Source organism: Tribolium castaneum, chromosome 8 (assembly GCF_031307605.1).
Source record: "Tribolium castaneum strain GA2 chromosome 8, icTriCast1.1, whole genome shotgun sequence".
Taxonomy (NCBI): Eukaryota; Metazoa; Arthropoda; class Insecta; order Coleoptera; family Tenebrionidae; genus Tribolium; species Tribolium castaneum.
The window spans coordinates 15281296-15301356 of record NC_087401.1 but is presented as its reverse complement, the minus strand read 5'-3'; the positions used below and the strand labels follow the sequence as shown (position 1 = coordinate 15301356).

At 29.8% G+C, this 20061-nt stretch overlaps 3 protein-coding genes and 1 non-coding gene across 5 annotated transcripts in view; 3 read left to right on the top strand and 1 right to left on the bottom strand.

Moving 5' to 3' along the window:
• Window positions 1-3786: 3786 nt before the first annotated feature.
• Window positions 3787-4469, bottom strand: LOC658802 (uncharacterized). Its single transcript, XM_971202.3, has 2 exons — window positions 4349-4469; window positions 3787-4298 (listed from the first exon to the last, which is right to left on the bottom strand). The coding sequence occupies exons 1-2, from the start codon at window positions 4364-4366 to the stop codon at window positions 3828-3830; spliced, it is 489 nt and encodes a 162-aa protein (XP_976295.1). The 5' UTR covers window positions 4367-4469; the 3' UTR covers window positions 3787-3827.
• Window positions 4470-9658: 5189 nt separating this feature from the next.
• Window positions 9659-13747, top strand: TwdlE (TweedleE). Its single transcript, XM_965227.4, has 3 exons — window positions 9659-9864; window positions 12701-13126; window positions 13372-13747. Exons 1-3 carry the CDS (start codon window positions 9667-9669, stop codon window positions 13492-13494), a joined length of 747 nt encoding a protein of 248 aa, XP_970320.1. The 5' UTR covers window positions 9659-9666; the 3' UTR covers window positions 13495-13747.
• A 1260-nt stretch (window positions 13748-15007) lies between these two features.
• Window positions 15008-15080, top strand: TRNAA-AGC (transfer RNA alanine (anticodon AGC)). Its single transcript has one exon. It is a non-coding gene; the product is annotated as a tRNA-Ala (tRNA).
• A 4735-nt stretch (window positions 15081-19815) lies between these two features.
• Window positions 19816-20061, top strand: part of LOC659018 (uncharacterized) — a 44970-nt gene continuing 44724 nt past the window's right edge. For both annotated transcript variants that reach the window (XM_965357.4, XM_008192231.3), the window contains exon 1: window positions 19816-19980. The gene's annotated coding sequence lies outside the window, so the exon portion shown is untranslated. The remainder of the gene's footprint in view (window positions 19981-20061) is intronic.

Here is a 20061-nt window from a genome sequence, read left to right as displayed (position 1 = left end):
ATTTAATACAATTACCACTCTGAAAAATTGGCAAATAGAAAGTCAAATGCAATAATATGATTAAGGATGCATTAGAAATTTAAAAGGGAGTCGTAATGGAAACACTAAACTTGTCATTTACTGAACAAACAAATAAAATATTAGCAAGCTTAAGCTAATGAAGGCCCACAAAGAAATATTTTGTACTGTTGTGTTTAATGCCTACATTAGAAACATGGGGAGTTTTTATTTAATGATTTAAATGATTAAAAAAAATTCATAATTCGAAAACTAAAAGTCGTAGAGCAATGCGGTTTGTTCCGTTGAATTCAGCGGCTCATTGTCTGCATTATACCAACTTTGAACGAGATCTAACATTTTAAAATTTGTTGCTAAAAATTAAGATAGGCATTTTCTGTAGTGAAAAATTTTATTCAACAAAAAAATTCATAACTCAAAAACTAAAAGTCGTAGAGCAGTGCGGTTTGTTCCATTGAATTCAGCGGCTCATTTTCTGTATTCTACGAACTTTTTATCAGATTTAAAATTTTCAATTTTTTTGCTCAAATTTCCTGACTTACCTTCAAAGTGACGAAAAAAAAATTTTTTTTAAACTCACTCCAGCAAATTTTTATGGACTTTTATATGTCTTAACAACCCACTAAAGTTGTTTTTAGTCCACAAAAAGTCCATATGTTCGATTTTTAGATGTTTGATTTTTTCAATTTTCGTCACAGTTTTTGTCGATTTTGGGTACCCGGAACATTTGTCGAGCATTAGCTCCGGAACTATCAGAGATAACCCCATGAAGTGCATTATCGTTGGAAAGCTCTATAAAATATCTATTTTTTTCAAAAAAAAATATTGTTCTCCGACTAATAGTTTTCGAGCAAATTGGAGAAAAATGCAAAAATTGGTAAAATTTTAAAAAATTCATAACTAAAAAACTATTCGGAATTTGGCAATTTTCTCGATGCCAATCGATTTTCCGGATCATGTTGCATAGGTAAGGATCAAAATAGTTCCACTTTTTTGAATAGTTTAGTCGTAATTAAGAAAATTAAAAAAATTTAAAAAAAGTTAACACCCCCCCCTACAAAATGGTCAATTTTAAAAGTGTCTCAGAATCGTATAAAACTTATCTTATCTTATAGATTTTGATGTGCTCTCTACGATGAAAAAAAGAGTTTTTTCCTAGCTCTTTTAGTTTGGCCGTAATCGGCGATTGAAAATTAAAATTTTTTTGCGAGATATCGCCTTGAGGTATATGCCATTTTGTAGAGTTTTTTATTCCGGTTGTCCTCGATTTTTCCGTTTCTCGATAACTCTAATAGTTTCGCTGTAATTGGCGGTTGAAAATTGTAAAAAAGTGAAAATGGAAACTTTTTTTGCGTTTTTCTCGAAAACTGTAAGTCTTAGAGCAACGAACAAAAAACCGTCTGATAGCGCTTATTTTTCTCTATTTTTTCGATTAAACCCGGAGCCGCTCCGAGCAACGGTTCCGGCTACAGAGGCGATCAAAGTTTTTCACTAAAAAAATTCATAAAAAAAAAACTAAAAGTCGGAGAGCACTGCGGTTTGTTCCATTGAATTCTACGGCTCATTTTACATATTATATCAATTATTCACAGGAATTAAAAATTTAACATTTTTTGCCTACATTTAGGGTAGCCATAGTGTCATAGTGGAAAATTTTATTCAATAAAAAAATTCATAACTTAAAAACTAAAAGTCGTAGAGCACTGCGGTTTGTTCCATTGAATTCTACGGCTCATTTTACATATTATATCAATTTTTCACAAGAATTAAAAATTTTAAATTTTTTGCCTAAATTTAGGGTAGCCATTTTTCATAGTGAAAAATTTTATCCAACAAAAAAATTCATAACTCAAAAACTAAAAGTCGTAGAGCAATGCGGTTTGTTCCATTGAATTGAGCGGCTCATTTTCTGTATTATGCGAACTTTTCATGAAAATTAAAAATTTGATTTTTTTTGTTAAAATTTCCTGAGTAAATAACACTTACCTTCAAAAAAGTGAAAAAATTATTTTTTTTTAAATTCGTTTTATCATACTTTTTCGTATTTATATATGCCTTTACAACTCTCTAGAGTTGTTAAAAGTCCAAAAAAAGTCCATATGTTCGATTTTTTGATGTTTGACTTTTTCAATTTTCGTCGCAATTTTTGTCGATTTTGGGTACCCGGGACATTTGTCGAGAAATAGCTTCGGAACTATCAAAGATAACCCCTTGAAGTTTATTATCGTTGGAAAGCTCTTTGAATTATTTATTTTTTCCAAAAAAAATTAGTGTTCTCCGACTAATAATTTTTGAGCAAATTGCAGATAAATGCAAAAATTGGTAAAATTTTGAAAAATTCATAAATAAAAAACTTTTGGGAATTTGGCAATTTTTTCGATGGCAATCGATTCCCCGGATCATTTTGCATAGGTGTGGATCAAAACAGTTCCACTTTTTCAAATAGTTTAGCCGTAAATGAGAAAATAAAAAATATTAAAAAAAAGTTAACACCCCCCCCTTAAAATCGGTCAATTTTTAAAGTGTCTCTAAATCAAATGAAACCTATTCTATCTTATAAATTTTGATGTGCTCTTTACGATGGAAAAAAACGTTTTCTCCTAGCTCTTTTAGTTTGGCCGTAATCGGCGTTTGTAAATTGAAAATTTTTTTGCGAGATATCGCCTTGAGTTCTATGCCATTTTGTAGAGTTTTTTATTCCGGTTATCCTCCATTTTTCCGTTTCTCGATAACTCTAATAGTTTCGCTGTAATTGGCGGTTGAAAATTGTAAAAAAGCGAAAATGGAAACCTTTTTTTGCGTTTTTCTCGGAAACTGTAAGACTTAGAGCAACGAACAAAAAACCATCTGATAGCGCTTAATTTTATCTATTTTTTCGACTAAACCCGAAGCCGCTCCGGGTAACGGTTCCGGCTACAGAGGCGATCAAAGTTTTTCACTAAAAAAATTCATAAAAAAAAACTAAAAGTCGTAGAGCATTGCGGTTTGTTCGATTGAATTCTACGGCTCATTTTACATATTATATCAATTTTTCTCGAGATTTAAAATTTTCAATTTTTTTGCTCTTTTCTGAATAACACTTACCTTCAAAGTGATAAAAAAAAAGTTTCAAACTCACTCCAGCAATTTTTTATGGACATCTATATGTCTTAACAACCCACTAAAGCTGTTTAAAAGTCCACAAAAAGTCCATTTGTTCGATTTTTTTTGTTTGATTTTTTCAATTTTTGTCACGATTTTGGTAAATTTTCGGTACCCAGAACGTTTATCGAGCAATAGCTCCAGAACTATTAGAGATAACCCCATGAAGTGTATTATCGTTGGAAAGCTCCTTCAATTATCAATTTTTTTCAAGAAAGATTTTTGTTCTCCGACTTATAGTTTTCGAACAAATTGCAAATAAATGTAAAAATTGGTAAAATTTTAAAAAATTTATAACTAAAATACTATTGAGAATTTGGCAATTTTTTCGAGGCCAGTCGATTCTCCGGATTGCCTGTTTTACCAGTGTTTCAAAATCAATCAAAATCCATTCTATCTGATAAGAATAAAACGTTTAAAATAGCCACATAAATTGATAACAAATCGCTACCATAAAACTTTATTGTGCAGGAACAGAAAGTGTTAAACTAGCCGTAATAATCCAAACAATTGAAATTAAACGGTCGGCTTGCCATTGCAAGCAAAACTGAATGCACTTTGAACAACCTTGAACAATAAAAAAAAATCGAAAGTGTGTCACGTGACACCGGGAAATAATCGCACACGTTACCACTAATTATTTATTCAACGAAAGAAAGTGACAATAACTATGGCACATTATAAATCAACTTAGTCACCAAATCAACCTCATCCTTATGCTTTTCCAACAACTCCTCGTCAAACGACGTCAAATTACCCGCTTGCCGGTCCACCCTATTAACCGGATTCTCCGGACTCGCCAACCCAACCACCGGAAACAACGCCTCCAGGAACGTGGCTCCGGTCTCTCCCTCGCTTTCCGGCAAAAACTTCATAAGGAAAGTGCACAAGCGCGACACGAAATCGAGAAAGTTTCGGAACAGGACGAGGTTGTGCCTCGTCAGGACTTGCGCCGCCAACTTGATAAAGCGAATTTTTAAATCGAAAATTTCGAAAATAATTTTCAGCTTGTTCTGGACCGGTTCTGAGCCCAAAATTGAGGTGAGCAGGGCCGTACCGACGTCGAAATTGCCAGGGGGCGCCTCGTCAAAGTCCGGGAACTCTGTCTGGGCCGTAACGGCCACCAAAAGGCCCAAAAACTAAAATTAAAAATTTCCAAAAAAAATCAAAAAAAATTTTTGGGGCTTACTATCACAAAAATTTTCATGTTTACGGTCACTTGTGGACGGGAACTGGCCAAAAATTTGGCCTAAGTCATTTTTAATGGTTAGGGGTCATTAAAGTGCGCTTAAGGCTTGCCTTGACTGGGGTGGGATTTCGGCCAGGTCCGGACTTAGAAATTTCCTTGTGTGGGTTTCCGGTTATCGGCGATGGTAGAACATTATAATTAGCTCTAACAATAGTGTAACGCGTGAAAGTAGGCACAAGCGTGAAGTTGTCAACAATGTTAAGTATTCCGATAATTTGCATTAATTTATGCGAAGAGAGTAGAAATGTTACGGTTTTTTTCGCTCATTTTTTTTTTGTTCTTGACCCTCTTGCTGAGGTCTTCTCTTAATTTGGTAAATTGAGGATGGTGGCATTGATATTGAGACGGTGATGCAACGAATGACCGAAACACGCATATGGTTTTAGGATTAAGAAATTAATTGGAGATTACATAAATTAGCATTGGTATCAGGCATTTTTCATTTTCCAGCAAGATGAAAGTGAAAGAATTCGAGTAGAAAAATTCCGAAAGTTGCGTAACGGTGAGGTCTATGGAAAATGCCTGAAATCTACGAGTTCTCATTACTTGAGGAAAAATTTGGTAATCGATAATAACACCAATGAAAAATTTTTTACAAGTGTTATTCAAGCCAGCTGTTCCAAATTGCTGGGCGTATTATTATTTATTATGAGTCGTAAATTGTATTATTTTTGTCCTGTTTGCGAAAATTAAAACAAAACTTTCTTTAAAAATAAGCCAAAAAATTATAAAATTTTGTCGAAAAATTGTTAACTAATATTTCCAGATTCTTGTAAGAAATAGACGGAAAAATCACTAAATTTAATTAAATAAAACATTTTTTTCCGATTTTTTTATATGGTTTACAGTTTACAGTTATTTTTTAAATCTTGTAAAAAAACAAAATTTCTCCAAATTAGACTGAAAATTGTGTGAATTCTGCGCTTGTTCTATTTTTCCAACAAGTTTTTTAGATAAAAATTAAAGTTTTTTTTTTATTTTCGCTAAAAGTAAGTAAATTTTGGATTATTTTAACTAGATTCTAACCAATGATTTATTAAATTTATTGCACAAAAACTTTTTACAACAATCAATTTTTAGAGTTTAAGAGTTAAAATCCCGTTTTTTCTCAATTTTTTTTAAGAAAAACCAAAAAACAAATTTTAATCCAAAATTATCTTATTTTTGTTTTTTTTGAGCACGTTTTTTAACCATTTTTTTTTAAAACAAACTGAAAAATCATTAACTTTGATTAAAGAATACATTCTTTTTTTTAATATTCTGTTTACGTTTACACTGTTTACAGCCAGTAAAAAAGTTATCTTTTAAAAAACAATTTTACAAAATTAGACCAAAAATCGAGTGAATTTTACGTTTTCAGAAATTTTAATCGCTCTTTTGAGATAAAAATTAAGTTTTCTTCATAATTTCGCAGAAGTAGTAAGTATAAAAACATATTATTTTGTCCAGCTTTTAACCAGAAATTTATTAAACTTTTCGTTTTCAGATTTTGTATTTTCAGCAATAAATTTTGGTCAAAAGTTATTATTTCTGCTTTCGAAAATCGTGTTCTGTTTTCGAGGTATACAATTTTAAGTTTAGAAATTTCACTAAAACAAACTGAAAAATCACCAAATTACATGTTTTGTTTTTTTGTTTTTTTTTTCGAAAATTTTTGGTAGAATTGCCAAATTTGATCAAAAATACTATTTATTTTGTCTTATTTCAGTCAATTTTTAATAATTTATAAGAGGGGTGATTACGTTTAAGGGAACATTTTCATTTTGGGTGACTGTACCTTCTACCTACAGGCGGCTCGTTAAAATTTTATAGTCTATACTTGATCCACAGACTTTAAAAAGATAACAATGCTTATGTGTAATAAAACGAATGCAATTTGAATTAAATAATGAAAGAACTTTCACTCTATAAAAAATATACGTTCGAATAAATTTCTGATCATTCATCAGAAATTAAGTTAGCAACATTGAAAAATACTGACGGTTACTTATTTATTTATTTTTTTTTATAAAATAAACTAACAAAAAAATCATCAAGTGGGCCAGAAATTAAATTTTTTTACCCTTTACATTTTTTTTATTTGCATCTTGTGTTCTGATAACTCGTAATAATAGGTGTGCATTTACTACAAAGTTACTTCATGAGGTCAAGTGTCGACTGAGGTGAAAGATCAAGGCAAAGCGTAAATTATAGTAAGCTCCATTCGCAAATAATTAAGGAGGTCAATAGTTGTCAGAAAATATTTATGACTCAATGAAACCCACGATTTAAAACAATCAAAAGTTGTAGTTTAAAAATCACACTGATCAGCTTTCCCGCAGCAAAAACAGCATTTCTTTCCTTACTTGGCTTGTTTTTCTCGGTCGTGATTTACGAGTAAAATTTTCATTGCTTTGGAATGGATTTTTTTCAAACGATAGGAAGTTGGCATTGTCTGGAGATCCACTCGATTTCATAACGAGCAAATTTCGTCTGCGATTCTTGAAAGGCTATTGTTAAATGTTATTAGATCAAGTGATTGACCGAAACCTGAAAATGTCGATAATAATAATCACTGTCTTTATAATGATGAAAGTTTCTTCTTTTCAACAATCTGCCAGCATGTAAAATATAAACATTACATCATTTGGGATTCAGGATTCTTTATTGTTCTAATATTTCCGTGAAGCTGTTAAAACGCTCAGATAGACAAAACATCCAATTAGAAGCTTTCGTCGTGACTAAATCTTTCTGAATAAATTTGAATCCATTTCATTAAAATCGAGAAATGCTCATCATTCCACGTTTTTCATCAATTATGTCACACTATTTCTTAACCAGATTTCCGTCATAAAAAATTACAACCAGTCAGCTGTTTATGGGAATTTTTATGTTAATTGTTGCTTGTTCCGGCGATCTTAGACAACAATAAGACAGATGATAAAGTAGGAACGCGTTTGTGTAATGAGAAAATCCTTTCCAAGGTGGATACATGAAAACTTCGACAACATTCTCATGGAAAAAATTACATTATTCACATTTTTTATAGAAAATTAAAATTAAACTCACAATTAAATCACAGTCACTGTTAATCCAATTTTAACCTATTTTTTAATAAGTGTTAAAGACTGAAAACAAATTATTTTGAAATAAGATTGTCTTCTTTTATTGAATTTTTTTATTGTTATTACGCTTAATAAATCACTTTTAAAATGTAAATCCCATTCAGAAAACCTCACAAATCTGTTGTTATTGTTGCTAAAATATAAGTTATTTTTTTAAACAAACAGAATTTTTGTTTTTATTTTTTTGATATTTTTTTCTGTTTGTACACTGCAAGTAGCTTTAAAATATATTTTAAAAAGTGTTAATAAACTCTATTCAGAAAACAATTATTTGTTTTTGTTTTATCTTACGTTTTAAAAAAAATATAGCAAAACCTCTCAACAACGGACACCGATAATTGTCCGTTGTGGAGAGTGGACACCTCACATTACGACATCAAAAGTTGAAAACTAAAAAAATATAAAAAATGAAGATACAAATGAGTGAGTAGTGTAATAGGTACAGTAAAATCTCTCAACAACGGACACCGATAAATGTCCGTTGTGGAGAGTGGACACCTCACATTACGACATCAAAAGTTGAAAACTAAAAAAATATTAAAAATGAAGATACAAATGAGTGAGTAGTAAGATAGATACAGTAAAATCTCTCAACAACGGACACCGATAATTGTCCGTTGTGGGGAGTGGACACCTCACATTACGACATCAAAAGTTGAAAACTAAAAAAATGTAAAAAATGAAGATACAAATGAGTAAGTAGTATAGTAGGTACAGTAAAATCTCACAACAACGGACACCGATAATTGTCCGTTGTGGGGAGTGGATACCTCACATTACAACATCAAAAGTTGAAAACTAAAAAAATATAAAAAATTAAGATACAAATGGGTAAGTAGTGTAATAGGCACAGTAAAATCTCTCAACAACGGACACCGATAATTGTCCGTTGTGGAGAGTGGACACCTCACATTACAACATCAAAAGATGAAAACTAAAAAATATAAAAAATAAAGATACAAAGAAGTAAAAAGTGAGATAAGTACAGTAAAACCTCTCAACAACGGACACCAACAAAAAATCTATAATTGTCTGTTGTGGGAAGATGTCCACTAATGGGAGATGTAAATTTGAATATAGATTTTGTTACGTTTTTACAAAAGTGTCCGTTGTGAAGAGGTGTCCGTTATTCGGAGGTTTAGGGAGGAAGGTTTTACTGTAATATTATTAACAATTTTGTGCTTGAAATTGTTTTTTGTGTTTTCGCAAAATTATTATTATTTCTAACTTTTGTTCGTTTAGTAAGTGGTCCGATTATAATTAAAAACAAAAAAAAACACTTCTTTAAAATCTGATTTATAAAAATATTTCTTCTTATTTTTAGAGATCTAAAAAATAGTACTTTATTGTGAAACTGAATTAAATTACATTTTATTCGATGTGTTATAATATACAGTGCTTTCAAAAAGTCTTAAGATCAACTCTTGCTGTGAAATTTTGAAGGTATGTTGATTTCTTACGATTACTACATAGGAAAATACTGACGTTGGAAAAAATCGCAAGTAGCGCGTTTGACATTTCAACAATCTGTCAATGACAATAAAAATCTGTCAATCTAAATTCCACAGCAAGAGTTGATCTAAAGACTTTCTGAACGGCACCGTATAATAATTGATAAAAAAATGCAGTGCAACCACAGTAATTTTTTGGGCTTATTTTCCGAAGTCATTGTAAATTTATTTAAGTGAAACCTCTTCAGTAACGTAATGATACAATTATTTACCAATTCACTTCGAGTTTATTCTGTCCAGCTCTCCAAATTACAAAATTTGCATACGTTGAGGCGCTCAACCTAAATACTTTACCACAAACATTGCTATTTGTTCAATAATTAAACAACTTGGCGTGACTTTTTCAAAACTCGTTTTGTGAAAAAATTTGCATAAGAGCAAAAATTAGACTTTGTTTGCCCAATCCGTCCAAACAATGGTAATTATTACAAAATGTTCATCGATTTGAATGCGAAGAAATTCGCTTCAAGTACCGGAACACTCGAAACAATCCCAACTTCCGTCTAAGCTCTAGATAATTTTTCCGTAACGCTTGTGGAAACAGGTCAGCGGAAAAGAAGTCGAGATCTACATCTCTTACATAAATCACCGAATTTTCAAAAGCACATTACGACAGGCAAGGGCGTCACTTTATTACCCAAGAATGTTGACCGTACTTTTACCTTTCATCATCTACCTTCCATCTATGATGAGTGCAAGAAAGTGGCCTGAGAGGGGATTTTTCGACAAACGCATCCTCGGAGGTGGCTTTAGGGTGGCGTGTATAAATAGGTGGCGGCTGATGGAGGTTTCTAGTTCTGTGCTGATTGCAAGACGTGGTGCAACGATGAAATTTCTCGTGGTAGGTATTGTGTGTGCGACTGTGGACTAGTGCAGGATTTGAGGACTAATTTTTTCACTTTTCTTTACTGGTGGTATCAATAGCGAAAGTAAAGTGGAGTTAATTGACACGATTTTTTTTTATTACACGGAAGCTCACTCATCGGCTATTGTCTTTAAAGCATCGATCATTAATTATTTAATTGCACACTTTTTATTTGAAAAAAAAAATGAGAAAGTGGGCTTGGTTTTTCCGTGCAATTGTCTTGGAAATTTCTATATTATGTGAAAAATGACTCTATTTTGTCATTTTTGGATTTAACTAACCGTGACCTGAGTGAGCACCAATTTAGCACATTTTTTTTAATCAAAGAAATTTTTTGTTGAATCAGGCTAGTTAATTGAATTGTCAATCGATTACGATAAGTACAGCCACTGGCAAAATTAATGTCGTAATATTACCGCCCCCTGACACACTTTTTGTGAATGATCTATTGGTGGGTTTTTTCCTAAATTAATTTGGATTTAATTTAATTTAAAAATTACAACTTAATCAGTCGAATGGAAATGATTGATTAATGTAGTATAATTTGTTTAAACTAATTAATTTTTTTTTTCTTTTAAGTGTATTATTATTATTATTATTATTATTATTATTATTATTATTATTATTATTATTATTATATTTATGTAAAATTGGAGAAACCATAAAAAATCTCCAAAAATTAGGGCAAATTTAAAAAATCAGTGAAAATCAGAGACACTCATTGAAAAATTAAAAAAAAATTATTAACAATTAAATTGACAATTTTTTTGGAAATAATTATAATATTTAAAAAAATTAAAAAAAGGTTTTTTTAACGGTTTTAAGGTTGCTTCTATTTTATTGAAATCGGGATTTTTAATTTTAAAATTAATTTAGATTAATTAAAAATTAAATTACAAAAAGTAATTAAAATAAAATCAATTTTTAACAGCTCACAAAATGTGAAAACAATTATGAAATAAAGACAGTTTAGTTTTTTAAAATTAATAAAAAATATATTTCAACAATTTAGTAAGATTTGAAGATAATACAATAAAAAATGTTGAGGTAACAAATTTTAAATGTACAATTTTTTGAAACCATTGAAAAAATATACTGAATCAAAGTTGGCTATAATTCTATAAAAACACAAAAATAGTTATTTTAGTGACAATTTAGTTTTCAAAATGTGAAGGTTTCGAAGAGGGAAGTAAAAGAGTTTTCGCTTTATTGAAATTGCAAGTATAATAAAACAAAAGGTAGTTTTAAAAAAAAACTTTTTTTCAAAAAATTTTGACTTCAAAATTACGACATCAAAAGTTGAAAACTAAAAAAATATAAACAATGAAGATAAAAAAAGTGAGAAGTGAGATAAGTACAGTAAAACCTCCTAACAACGGACACCGATAGAAAATCATTAAATGTCCGTTGTGAAGAGGTGTCCGTTAAGGGAGGTTTTACTGTACATAGATTTATATAGTAGACACAGTCAAATAAATAATTATTATTGGTGCAAAACTAATGAATGTTTACTTTCAGATCTACGTTTATTTTTTTATTTTCTGTTCTATATTTAAATTGAGATTTACGATTATACAATGACAACATAACATTTTTTTGTGGTTTAAAAAAATTCGAAAAAATTTCCTACAATTAAAGAGTCGAGAGAATGTCCAACAATTACCAAACAAGATTAATAACCCCATTAAACCTCCATTAATCACCCTGTGAAAGCTTCTTATTAAAATCGCCAACCTTTGTAATAAACCCAAATTATTAATAATCCGCTCTACATTGCCATCCTCGCATCCGTCACGAGCAATTACGCAAACCACAACAATCATCACTTTCACCTTACGAAACGTTGAGGAAAATTCCCCTTTTTGCGAAAATTTTCAATGATAAAAAAAATAAAAAAAATAAAAAATATAAAGTGGCTTTTATTATTTACAAAAAGGGTTGAAAATTCGTGAAAGGCAAAGATTTATGATTATGACACAACAATAACAACGTACAGAGTGATTCAAAAGTGTTGAACTAACTTTTCAGTCAAGAAATATAAAAAAAAAATTTTCACGCAACAAAAAATATTTTATTTTCATTTTTTTTTCTTTAGCAAATGCCTTAATTGTTGACTTTTGCTTCAAAACTTGACGGATTTAATTTAATTTTATATTTATATTCTTGTATTCTTTTTTTTAAACAGCTTAATTTTTTTCAAATAGGTCAGAACTTATTATCATCCATATAATCCGGAATAAAATAGTCTTTTAGTTTGCAATTTAATTTTTTTTTTAGTCAACTAGAAGTATTAGTTTTTTGTCTGGTACCAAAACTTTAAACACCCTGTATTAAAAAAATATGGATACAAAAAATAATTTTTGATTTTTATTGAGTTCTCAGTCATTTTAAAAATTCAGAATTCTAGTTAAATACGTTTTAGTACAACGAAAACGGTTTCATATACAGGGTGATTTAAAAAAAACGTCAGGCTCTGTAGAATTTTAAAAATAAAAAAATATTTTTTTTAAATCGGATTACAATAACATTTTTACAAATTTTATACTTTTGTATAATCGTCACCTTGTGCATACAGGGTTAGTCTGTTAAAAACTAATTATCATACAGGGCCAGCTTTTGTTGTTAAATACTTCATTTTTTCTTAATGCTTTTTTCAGAAGTTTTGCACAAATTCTTTTTACGAATATTCCAATATTTTGTAATTTTATTAATATTAATAAATAATTTTTGATTATTTGATAATTATTATTGTTTATTATAAGAAATTGTTGATAAATAAAAAAATTACACGTAATAAATTTTTAATTTCTAGGTAATCTCCGCTGTGTTGGCGGCGGCGTACGCCCGCCCCGAAGCCGGCTACAGCTACAGCGCCCCCAGCGCCCCCAGCAGCAGCTACGGTGCCCCCGCCCCCCAATACGGCGCCCCTGCCCAACAACCCGTCGTCCATAAACACGTCTACGTCCACGTGCCGCCCCCAGAACCCGAAGTGCACGCCCCCCAAAAACCCATCCATGTCGCCGCCCCCCAGAAACACTACAAAATCATCTTCATCAAAGCCCCAACTCCCCCAACCCCCACCGCCCCCGTTATTCCCGTCCAACCACAAAACGAAGAAAAGACTCTGGTCTACGTCTTGGTCAAGAAACCGGAAGAAGCGCCCGAAATTCACATCCCCACCCCTGCCCCCACCCAGCCTAGCAAACCGGAAGTCTACTTCATCAGATACAAGACCCAGGTTAGAAACTTTTAAAATTATTATTATTATAAAAATTATTATTATATACGATAAAGCGTTATTTTATCTACTGTTTACGTCAATAAAAATAAAATTTTATCGTCTAAAAATTTTTTGACTCAATAATTCACTCGAAATAATGGAGGATGGAATCAAATTCACCTTCATCTTCTCAAGAATTCTCGAAGATAAAATTAAATTTTATCACCTTGTATAATAATTAACTATTTTTTTATTTGTTTTAGAAGCAAGAAAGTGGCGGGTACCCCCCAAGCGGAGTCCCCGAGTCTCAATACGGGGCCCCCTCTATTCCCAGTGCCCCCTCTAGCGAATACGGAGCGCCATCTGGTGGATCAGGTGGATACTAAATTCAGGGGAATTACTACGATGCCAGATAATTTGATGCTCTTTTGGATACTAGTTAATGTGATTAATATGAAGCATTATTTTGTATAAGAAGGGTGCAAATGTATTTTTTGTTGTATTTTTTTAGATACATTGTTGCAATGCGTGTGTACATAGTTTTTTTAAATGTAACTTATGAGAAAGCTTTATACGTTAAGTTTTATACTTAGGATAATTAATTTTGTATTTTTATAACAAAATATAAGTTCAAACATTTTTGTGGATTTTATTTCGCTAAATATTAAGTTTTCACACAACTTTATGCTCAACTAATATATAATAAAGTCTATAATAGACATACCTTGGTGAAGAAAACAGAAACATTTTTCCTGTGACGAATTACAAGCACTTAAATCACAAATTTGTTCTCTTATGTAAGCAACCAACAATTCACTGCGAAAATAAAACTGGTGGTATTTAAAATTCTGTTAAAGTACGTAATTTTTTTTTTCTAAGTTTTTATTCAAATTTTTTTTAATTATTTTTGACTGTAAATAACGCAAAATTGTTACTTAGTTCCAACTTATTTTTTCAACCGAAAAAATAATTTTGTACTTAAAGACAAATTTTATAACTTGTTTAATAAATTACGTAAAAAATAAATAAAATTTAATTTTTTTACATGTAAAGGTAGAATTTTTAAAAATCAACTGAAAATGGAAAATATTGGGAATAAAGTTTTTGGTTAGTATTTCTCCAATTTGCGACCGTTTCGCTAAAATAATTACTTTTACAAGCACGTAGCAAGAAACGTTATCACCAGAATGTACACAAAAATATTGTGGCTGTGACTAAAATAACCAACAGAGAACAACAACGCATTAAATTTAATACAATACTGGATTTGTAATTCAATTACATGTTTTACATTTTTTTTACAGATGAAAAAAAGTTATTCATTTTTATTAAAAAGTAAAAAATCGTAACAAGTTTGTTTTTAGACTGTGATAACATCAAAATTTAAATTTAATTAAATCTAAAATCTATGTCAAGAGTAAATTTGAGTCGCCCTTGACTGCGCTTCTTCCCATTGTGTAACAATTAATTAAAAAATAATTAATTGGCGATTTAATTTGCTGATTCATCTAAACCTTAAAGAAACTTTTCTTTGTAAAAATATTTTTTTAGGTATTGTTTTGTTAATTTTTTTTATAAGTTACTTACTATTGTTATTATAAAAAAATAAAAAATATATTGTTTAATTTAAATTATTTAAAATAATATAAATAATAATAAAAATATAATAATTTAAATAATAATTATTTAATTATTTAAAAAAATTAACACAGTATTAGTAGTAAGTTTAGTTATTTTTATCTAAAAAAATTGGTTTGGAAATAAAATGCAATTAATTTACTCTGCAGTTTCGTATTAAATAATTTATAAAAAAAAATTACTGAGCATAGGCAACTAACAATACAATTATACATTTAAGTGTTAACGGTAAATTGTAGATGAACAAAACAGTATTTGTCAGGGGGCGTAGCTCAGATGGTAGAGCGCTCGCTTAGCATGCGAGAGGTACCGGGATCGATACCCGGCGCCTCCACAGCTTTTTTCCACTCATTTAATTTTTTTTTTCATAAAAATGCACTCCTTTACAACTTGTTTAAAGTTCTGAAACCGAAATCAATACCAGACACTATAAAGAAATATTTTTAATTAATTATAAATAATCTAAAAGTAAATTTAAAAAAAATAATTAATTAATAATTAATGATTAAGCAAAAATTGTGTTTGCTGTTAAATTAATTTGTATGTTTCTTTAGACTATTAAGTGGGCCCGTTGAGGACACAGCACTTTTTAAGGTTAAACACCCCGATTTTCAAGGTAGATCAAAATACACATTTTTATATTTCTGGTAATAAAAACAATAAATAACAAATTTAAAAAATAAATATAATATGAATAAAAAATATTGACAATTCAACGTAATAAATTTTATGTTTTATTATATTTATTCATGTATTTTGTATAAAAAACAATTGTTATTTTTTATTTATTTATTTATTTTTTGTACAATTAGCGTGAAAACATTCAATACAACACCTAAACACAAAAAATATAAAAAAACGTTACTTATAAAATAAAGCCTCAACGAAAGAAAGAAGCTTTTTGTGTATAATGTTCTCAATAACTCTTTTTACGTTTTTATATTATTTTCTTTTTTTTATTTTTTTTTTGTTTTATTTATTTAAATTTTTAATATTTACTACAAATATAAAAATTAATACTACTTAAAACATAAATAAAACATGTCAGATTTCATTTAAAAAAATTAACAATGGCGTTATTATCCAGAAAAATCTTTCTTGAAAAATAAAATATATTTTCAATTTTCACAAAAATGCTCGTTTCTAAAGACTACTAAGTGGGCCCCTTGAGGACACAGCCCGATTTTCAAGGTAGATCAAAAAGTCTAAAATTTGAAGGTAAAACACTTCGATTTTCAAGGGTCAACAGAAAAGCAGAAAAAATCGTGAAAACATTCCAGATTTTAAGGTATATTTTAAAATTAACATTTTTTTAGAGAATTTTGGCATGTTTTCTATTGGGCCACTTGAGCGCAAAAATGGATACGTTTTCAGGCAAGAAAATTCACCGTTTAAAAAGAAACACTTAAAATTCGCTAAAATCTCTTTTTATTAATTTTTACACATATTTTGTGTTAAATTTGTGGAGGGCGGGCTGCTAGACGAGGCACTTGCACTTCCCTCGGAACTTTCATTTTCAGCTCTGAAAAAACAAAACAACCAATATAAAGTAGAGCTCGGAAACTCTGTAAACGACCACGATAGGCGGAGCCAATGCGTACTTCATCGAGTGGGGAGACTGAGCAGTGGCGTAGCAAAAAACTATTCTATGATCAAGAAGGGTTTGAGATTTATAATTTGTTGTAGTTACGATTTTCTCTATTCAATAATAGCAAGATGAAATAGTAAAAATCATATCTAATGCTAATACACGTTGATTTCCTAGAAATACAAAGCAGAGAGGTCGAATAAATAAAAATACACAATGAGTAACGAGTAAAAACGCGTTTATTGCAAAAAATGTAATATTGAAATGTTAAACTTTAAGACGAATTCCCTACAGATGTAAATACACGCCACGCCACTGTTTTCTGCCAACACCCCTAATTTAAAGATTGGACTCGTCCGTGACGAGTTTTCGTCTCTGCGCACTCCTACCACCGTGGACGATCTGTCATTTTGCGGACTCTAAACAATTATCTAACTTACAGATTTAGTTGTCCTACAAACTCCCTTTTCTGGTCGTCTGTATCAAATACTAGGTGTATTGTTAATGCAGGGTGCAACAAAAAACCGTTCCCTGCTTCCACTGTGGTCCTTATAGGGACGGAATTAATAAACAAACTGCAATTACCCACAAACATCCTGGTGCTCTTCTGTCTACTAATTTGCAACTCGTTAAATTCCTCAACGAGATGTGTTTTTATTCCATACGTTTTATCTTCCATTTTTTGTCATATAGGAAAAAAAGCAGTGTCAGCCACAGCTGTTGCACAAGCGCATGCGTGCAATTTGGGGGAAACAATAAAACAGGAACGATAAAATAGTTCCTCACTTCCTCAGCATTTTTTTTTGTGTTTAATGTGTTTCAAAACTAAAGAACTTAATTTATTATAAAATAATTAATATCCAAATGGTATTGTATCAAAGGTTTCTAGAATAACCCTCTTATCATAAACAAACAAAATATTCTTCTTCTGATTCAAAATCATCCTGCCAAGGACTTGATTCTAATTTAATTTTCATAAACGCTTTCACATATCTTGGAACTTCAGTCCACATATTCCTTCTAATGTTGACTAAGCATTTAGATATATTAATGGAAAAATTTATTTCTTTAAAGACAATAATTAATTTTTGCAAACGACAAAATCGTATAAATGTGATTTATCTATTTTTGGAATTAAATGTAGTATTGTAGATAAAATTATGATTTTACTAAATAAACTTAAATAATTTTCAATATAAATGGATAACAAAATAACTTTAAACCTTATCTTTGTTGTCAAGTAAACGGCAAAGAAACTAAAATTGATCTAACAGAAAACGAAGAACTTGAACTACATCTAAAAATTAATGGTATTATACTCACAAAATTAGCTCCAGAAGTAGCACATAAACACATGTATGAATTCTTAAAATTTGTTTAAAGTAGTTGTTGACCGATATGGTCAACACCTCATTTTGTTTTCACAATTTTTTCTGCTTTTCTGCTTAACCTTAAGAACTATAACTATGTCTACGAATTTTCATATATTTTTTTCCAATAAATTATGGATATAATTAACTGTAATCATGAAAACTCTGACTCAAGCGACTCAGATGATAACTCTTATTTAAGTGTTGTGGAAAAAAAATGGACAAAACTTGATTCAATGACAGAAGATGATATGAGAAAGAACAGTAATGAAATTGATGATTGCTAATAAAAAATTATCTGAAGATTTTATTAGAGAATTTAGACCAAAAGTTGATTAGGGAAATATATCATTTTCGCAAAAATTATCTGAGGAACTTATCAGAGAATTTCATGATGTACTCGATTGGAACAAAAAAAAATTATCCGAAGATCTTATAAAAGATTTTGCAGATAAAGTTGATTGGGATGATATATCGAGATATCAAAAATTGTCTAAAGAATTTATTAGAGAATTTAAAAACAAACTTAATTTATTCATTGTATTATGTTATCAAAAATTATCACGAGAATTTATACAAGAATTAGAAAAGGATTTAGACGAACTTATTTCCAGCAAAGATCGTCAACAAATTTTTTAGGATTTATTACTTTAGACTGTCTTAGACGTTTAGACAAAAATGAGAAAATATTGAACTGTAAAGTTAGTCACAATGATGAAATAGACATTAAATTTAATTATCCAATGAAAAATGGAGTTACTTTTAAGTTTAAAAATAATTTTAATCAACCCATAACATTTTTAGATCTATTCTACTATATTCGTAAAGGAATTAATTTTCTATAATCCTAATTATATCCTAATTATATAATAAATACCGTTTTTCTCTTAAAGTCGTTAATTTTAAAATATATCTTAAAATCGGGGGTGTTTTCACGATTTTTTCTGCTTTTTTGTTGACCCTTGAAAATCGGGGTGATTTACCTTAAAAAGTGTCCTCAAGGGGCCCACTTAGTAGTCTTTAGAAACGAGCCTTTTTGTGAAAATTGAAAATATATTTCATTTTACAAGAAAGATTTTTCTGGATAATAACGCCATTGTTAATTTTTTTAAATGAAATCTGACATGTTTTATTTATGTTTTAAGTAGTATTAATTTTTATATTTGTAGTAAATATAAAAAAATTAAATGAATAAAAGAAAAAAAAATAAAAAAGGAAATAATATAAAAACGTAAGAAGAGTTATTGAGAATATTATACACAAAAGGCGTCTTTCTTTCGTTGAGGCTTTATTTTATAAGTAACGTTTTTTTATATTTTTTGTGTTTAGGTGTTGTATTGAATGTTTTCACGCTAATTGTACAATAAATAAATAAATAAAAAATAACAATTGTTTTTTATACAAAATACGTCAATAAATATAATAAAACATAAAATTTATTCCGTTTAATTGTCAATATTTTTTATTCATATTATATTTATTTTTTAAATTTGTTATTTATTGTTTTTATTACCAGAAATATAAAAATGTGTACTTTTTAAAACAGTGAACATAAATGTCAAAAGAAAAAAATAAGAATGTCATCCTAAATGTCAAAATGTAGCATTTAAAAAAATAAAATCGACTTATTCGAGAACTTTTTTAAAAAATTATTAATAACATAATAACAAAGATATAAATTTTGTGCGTTTTTTTCGGTCAAGCTATTGTTTTGAGAATAAAAAAAATAATAAAATGCAAAAAAAAATTTTTTTATTTCTGAATTACAGTTGGTTGCAAAAAAAATGGAATATGTTAGCATTTACATGCCAAATTTTTATATTTTTCTATAGTTTAAACATGGCTTTTCTTAAATAGTTAAGTTTTTATTATGGTATACGGTATTTTAAATTAAAAAAAAAATCGGGTATATTTTTATAGGTAAGTTATACATTTTTTCAAACTGAATTGGAACATTTTGCTTCAAATACCTTTTATTTATCAAACAAAACAATCTTATTTCAATTCTCAAGGCCAGTTCAGCTTTGAAACGCACCCCTTTCATTCAAAAGCCCTCAAACTTTCGCACGCATGCGCCCTCCCCCTATCACTTCCAATTCCAAGAAGTCTTCAAGTTGAATGGCAACAATGGTCAGTTGCTAAGTCCACACGAGGTTGGCAGGAGTGTACGTGCGCGTTCCCAGCTCTCTAGTGTCGTAGTTTCACCAAAAATTGAATTAAAAGTGCGAAAAAATGGTGTGAATTCACAATTTCCCGCATTTGAACAAGGGATGAAGGTGAGGAGTTGAAGGGTTGATGGGCACGTGACGTCACGTGGGCGATTCGCATTTGTTGAGTCGATAGTATCGCGATGGTAC

What these genes read in the sequence shown, in the direction of transcription:
- TwdlE (XM_965227.4), top strand. Translation starts at nt 9,667, where the DNA reads ATGTTGACCGTACTTTTACCTTTCATCATCTACCTTCCATCTATGATG. An exon ending in CAACGATGAAATTTCTCGTG is followed by an intron (nt 9,865 to 12,700) that starts GTAGGTATTGTG and finishes TTTAATTTCTAG; the next exon opens with GTAATCTCCGCTGTGTTGGC. An exon ending in TCATCAGATACAAGACCCAG is followed by an intron (nt 13,127 to 13,371) that starts GTTAGAAACTTT and finishes TATTTGTTTTAG; the next exon opens with AAGCAAGAAAGTGGCGGGTA.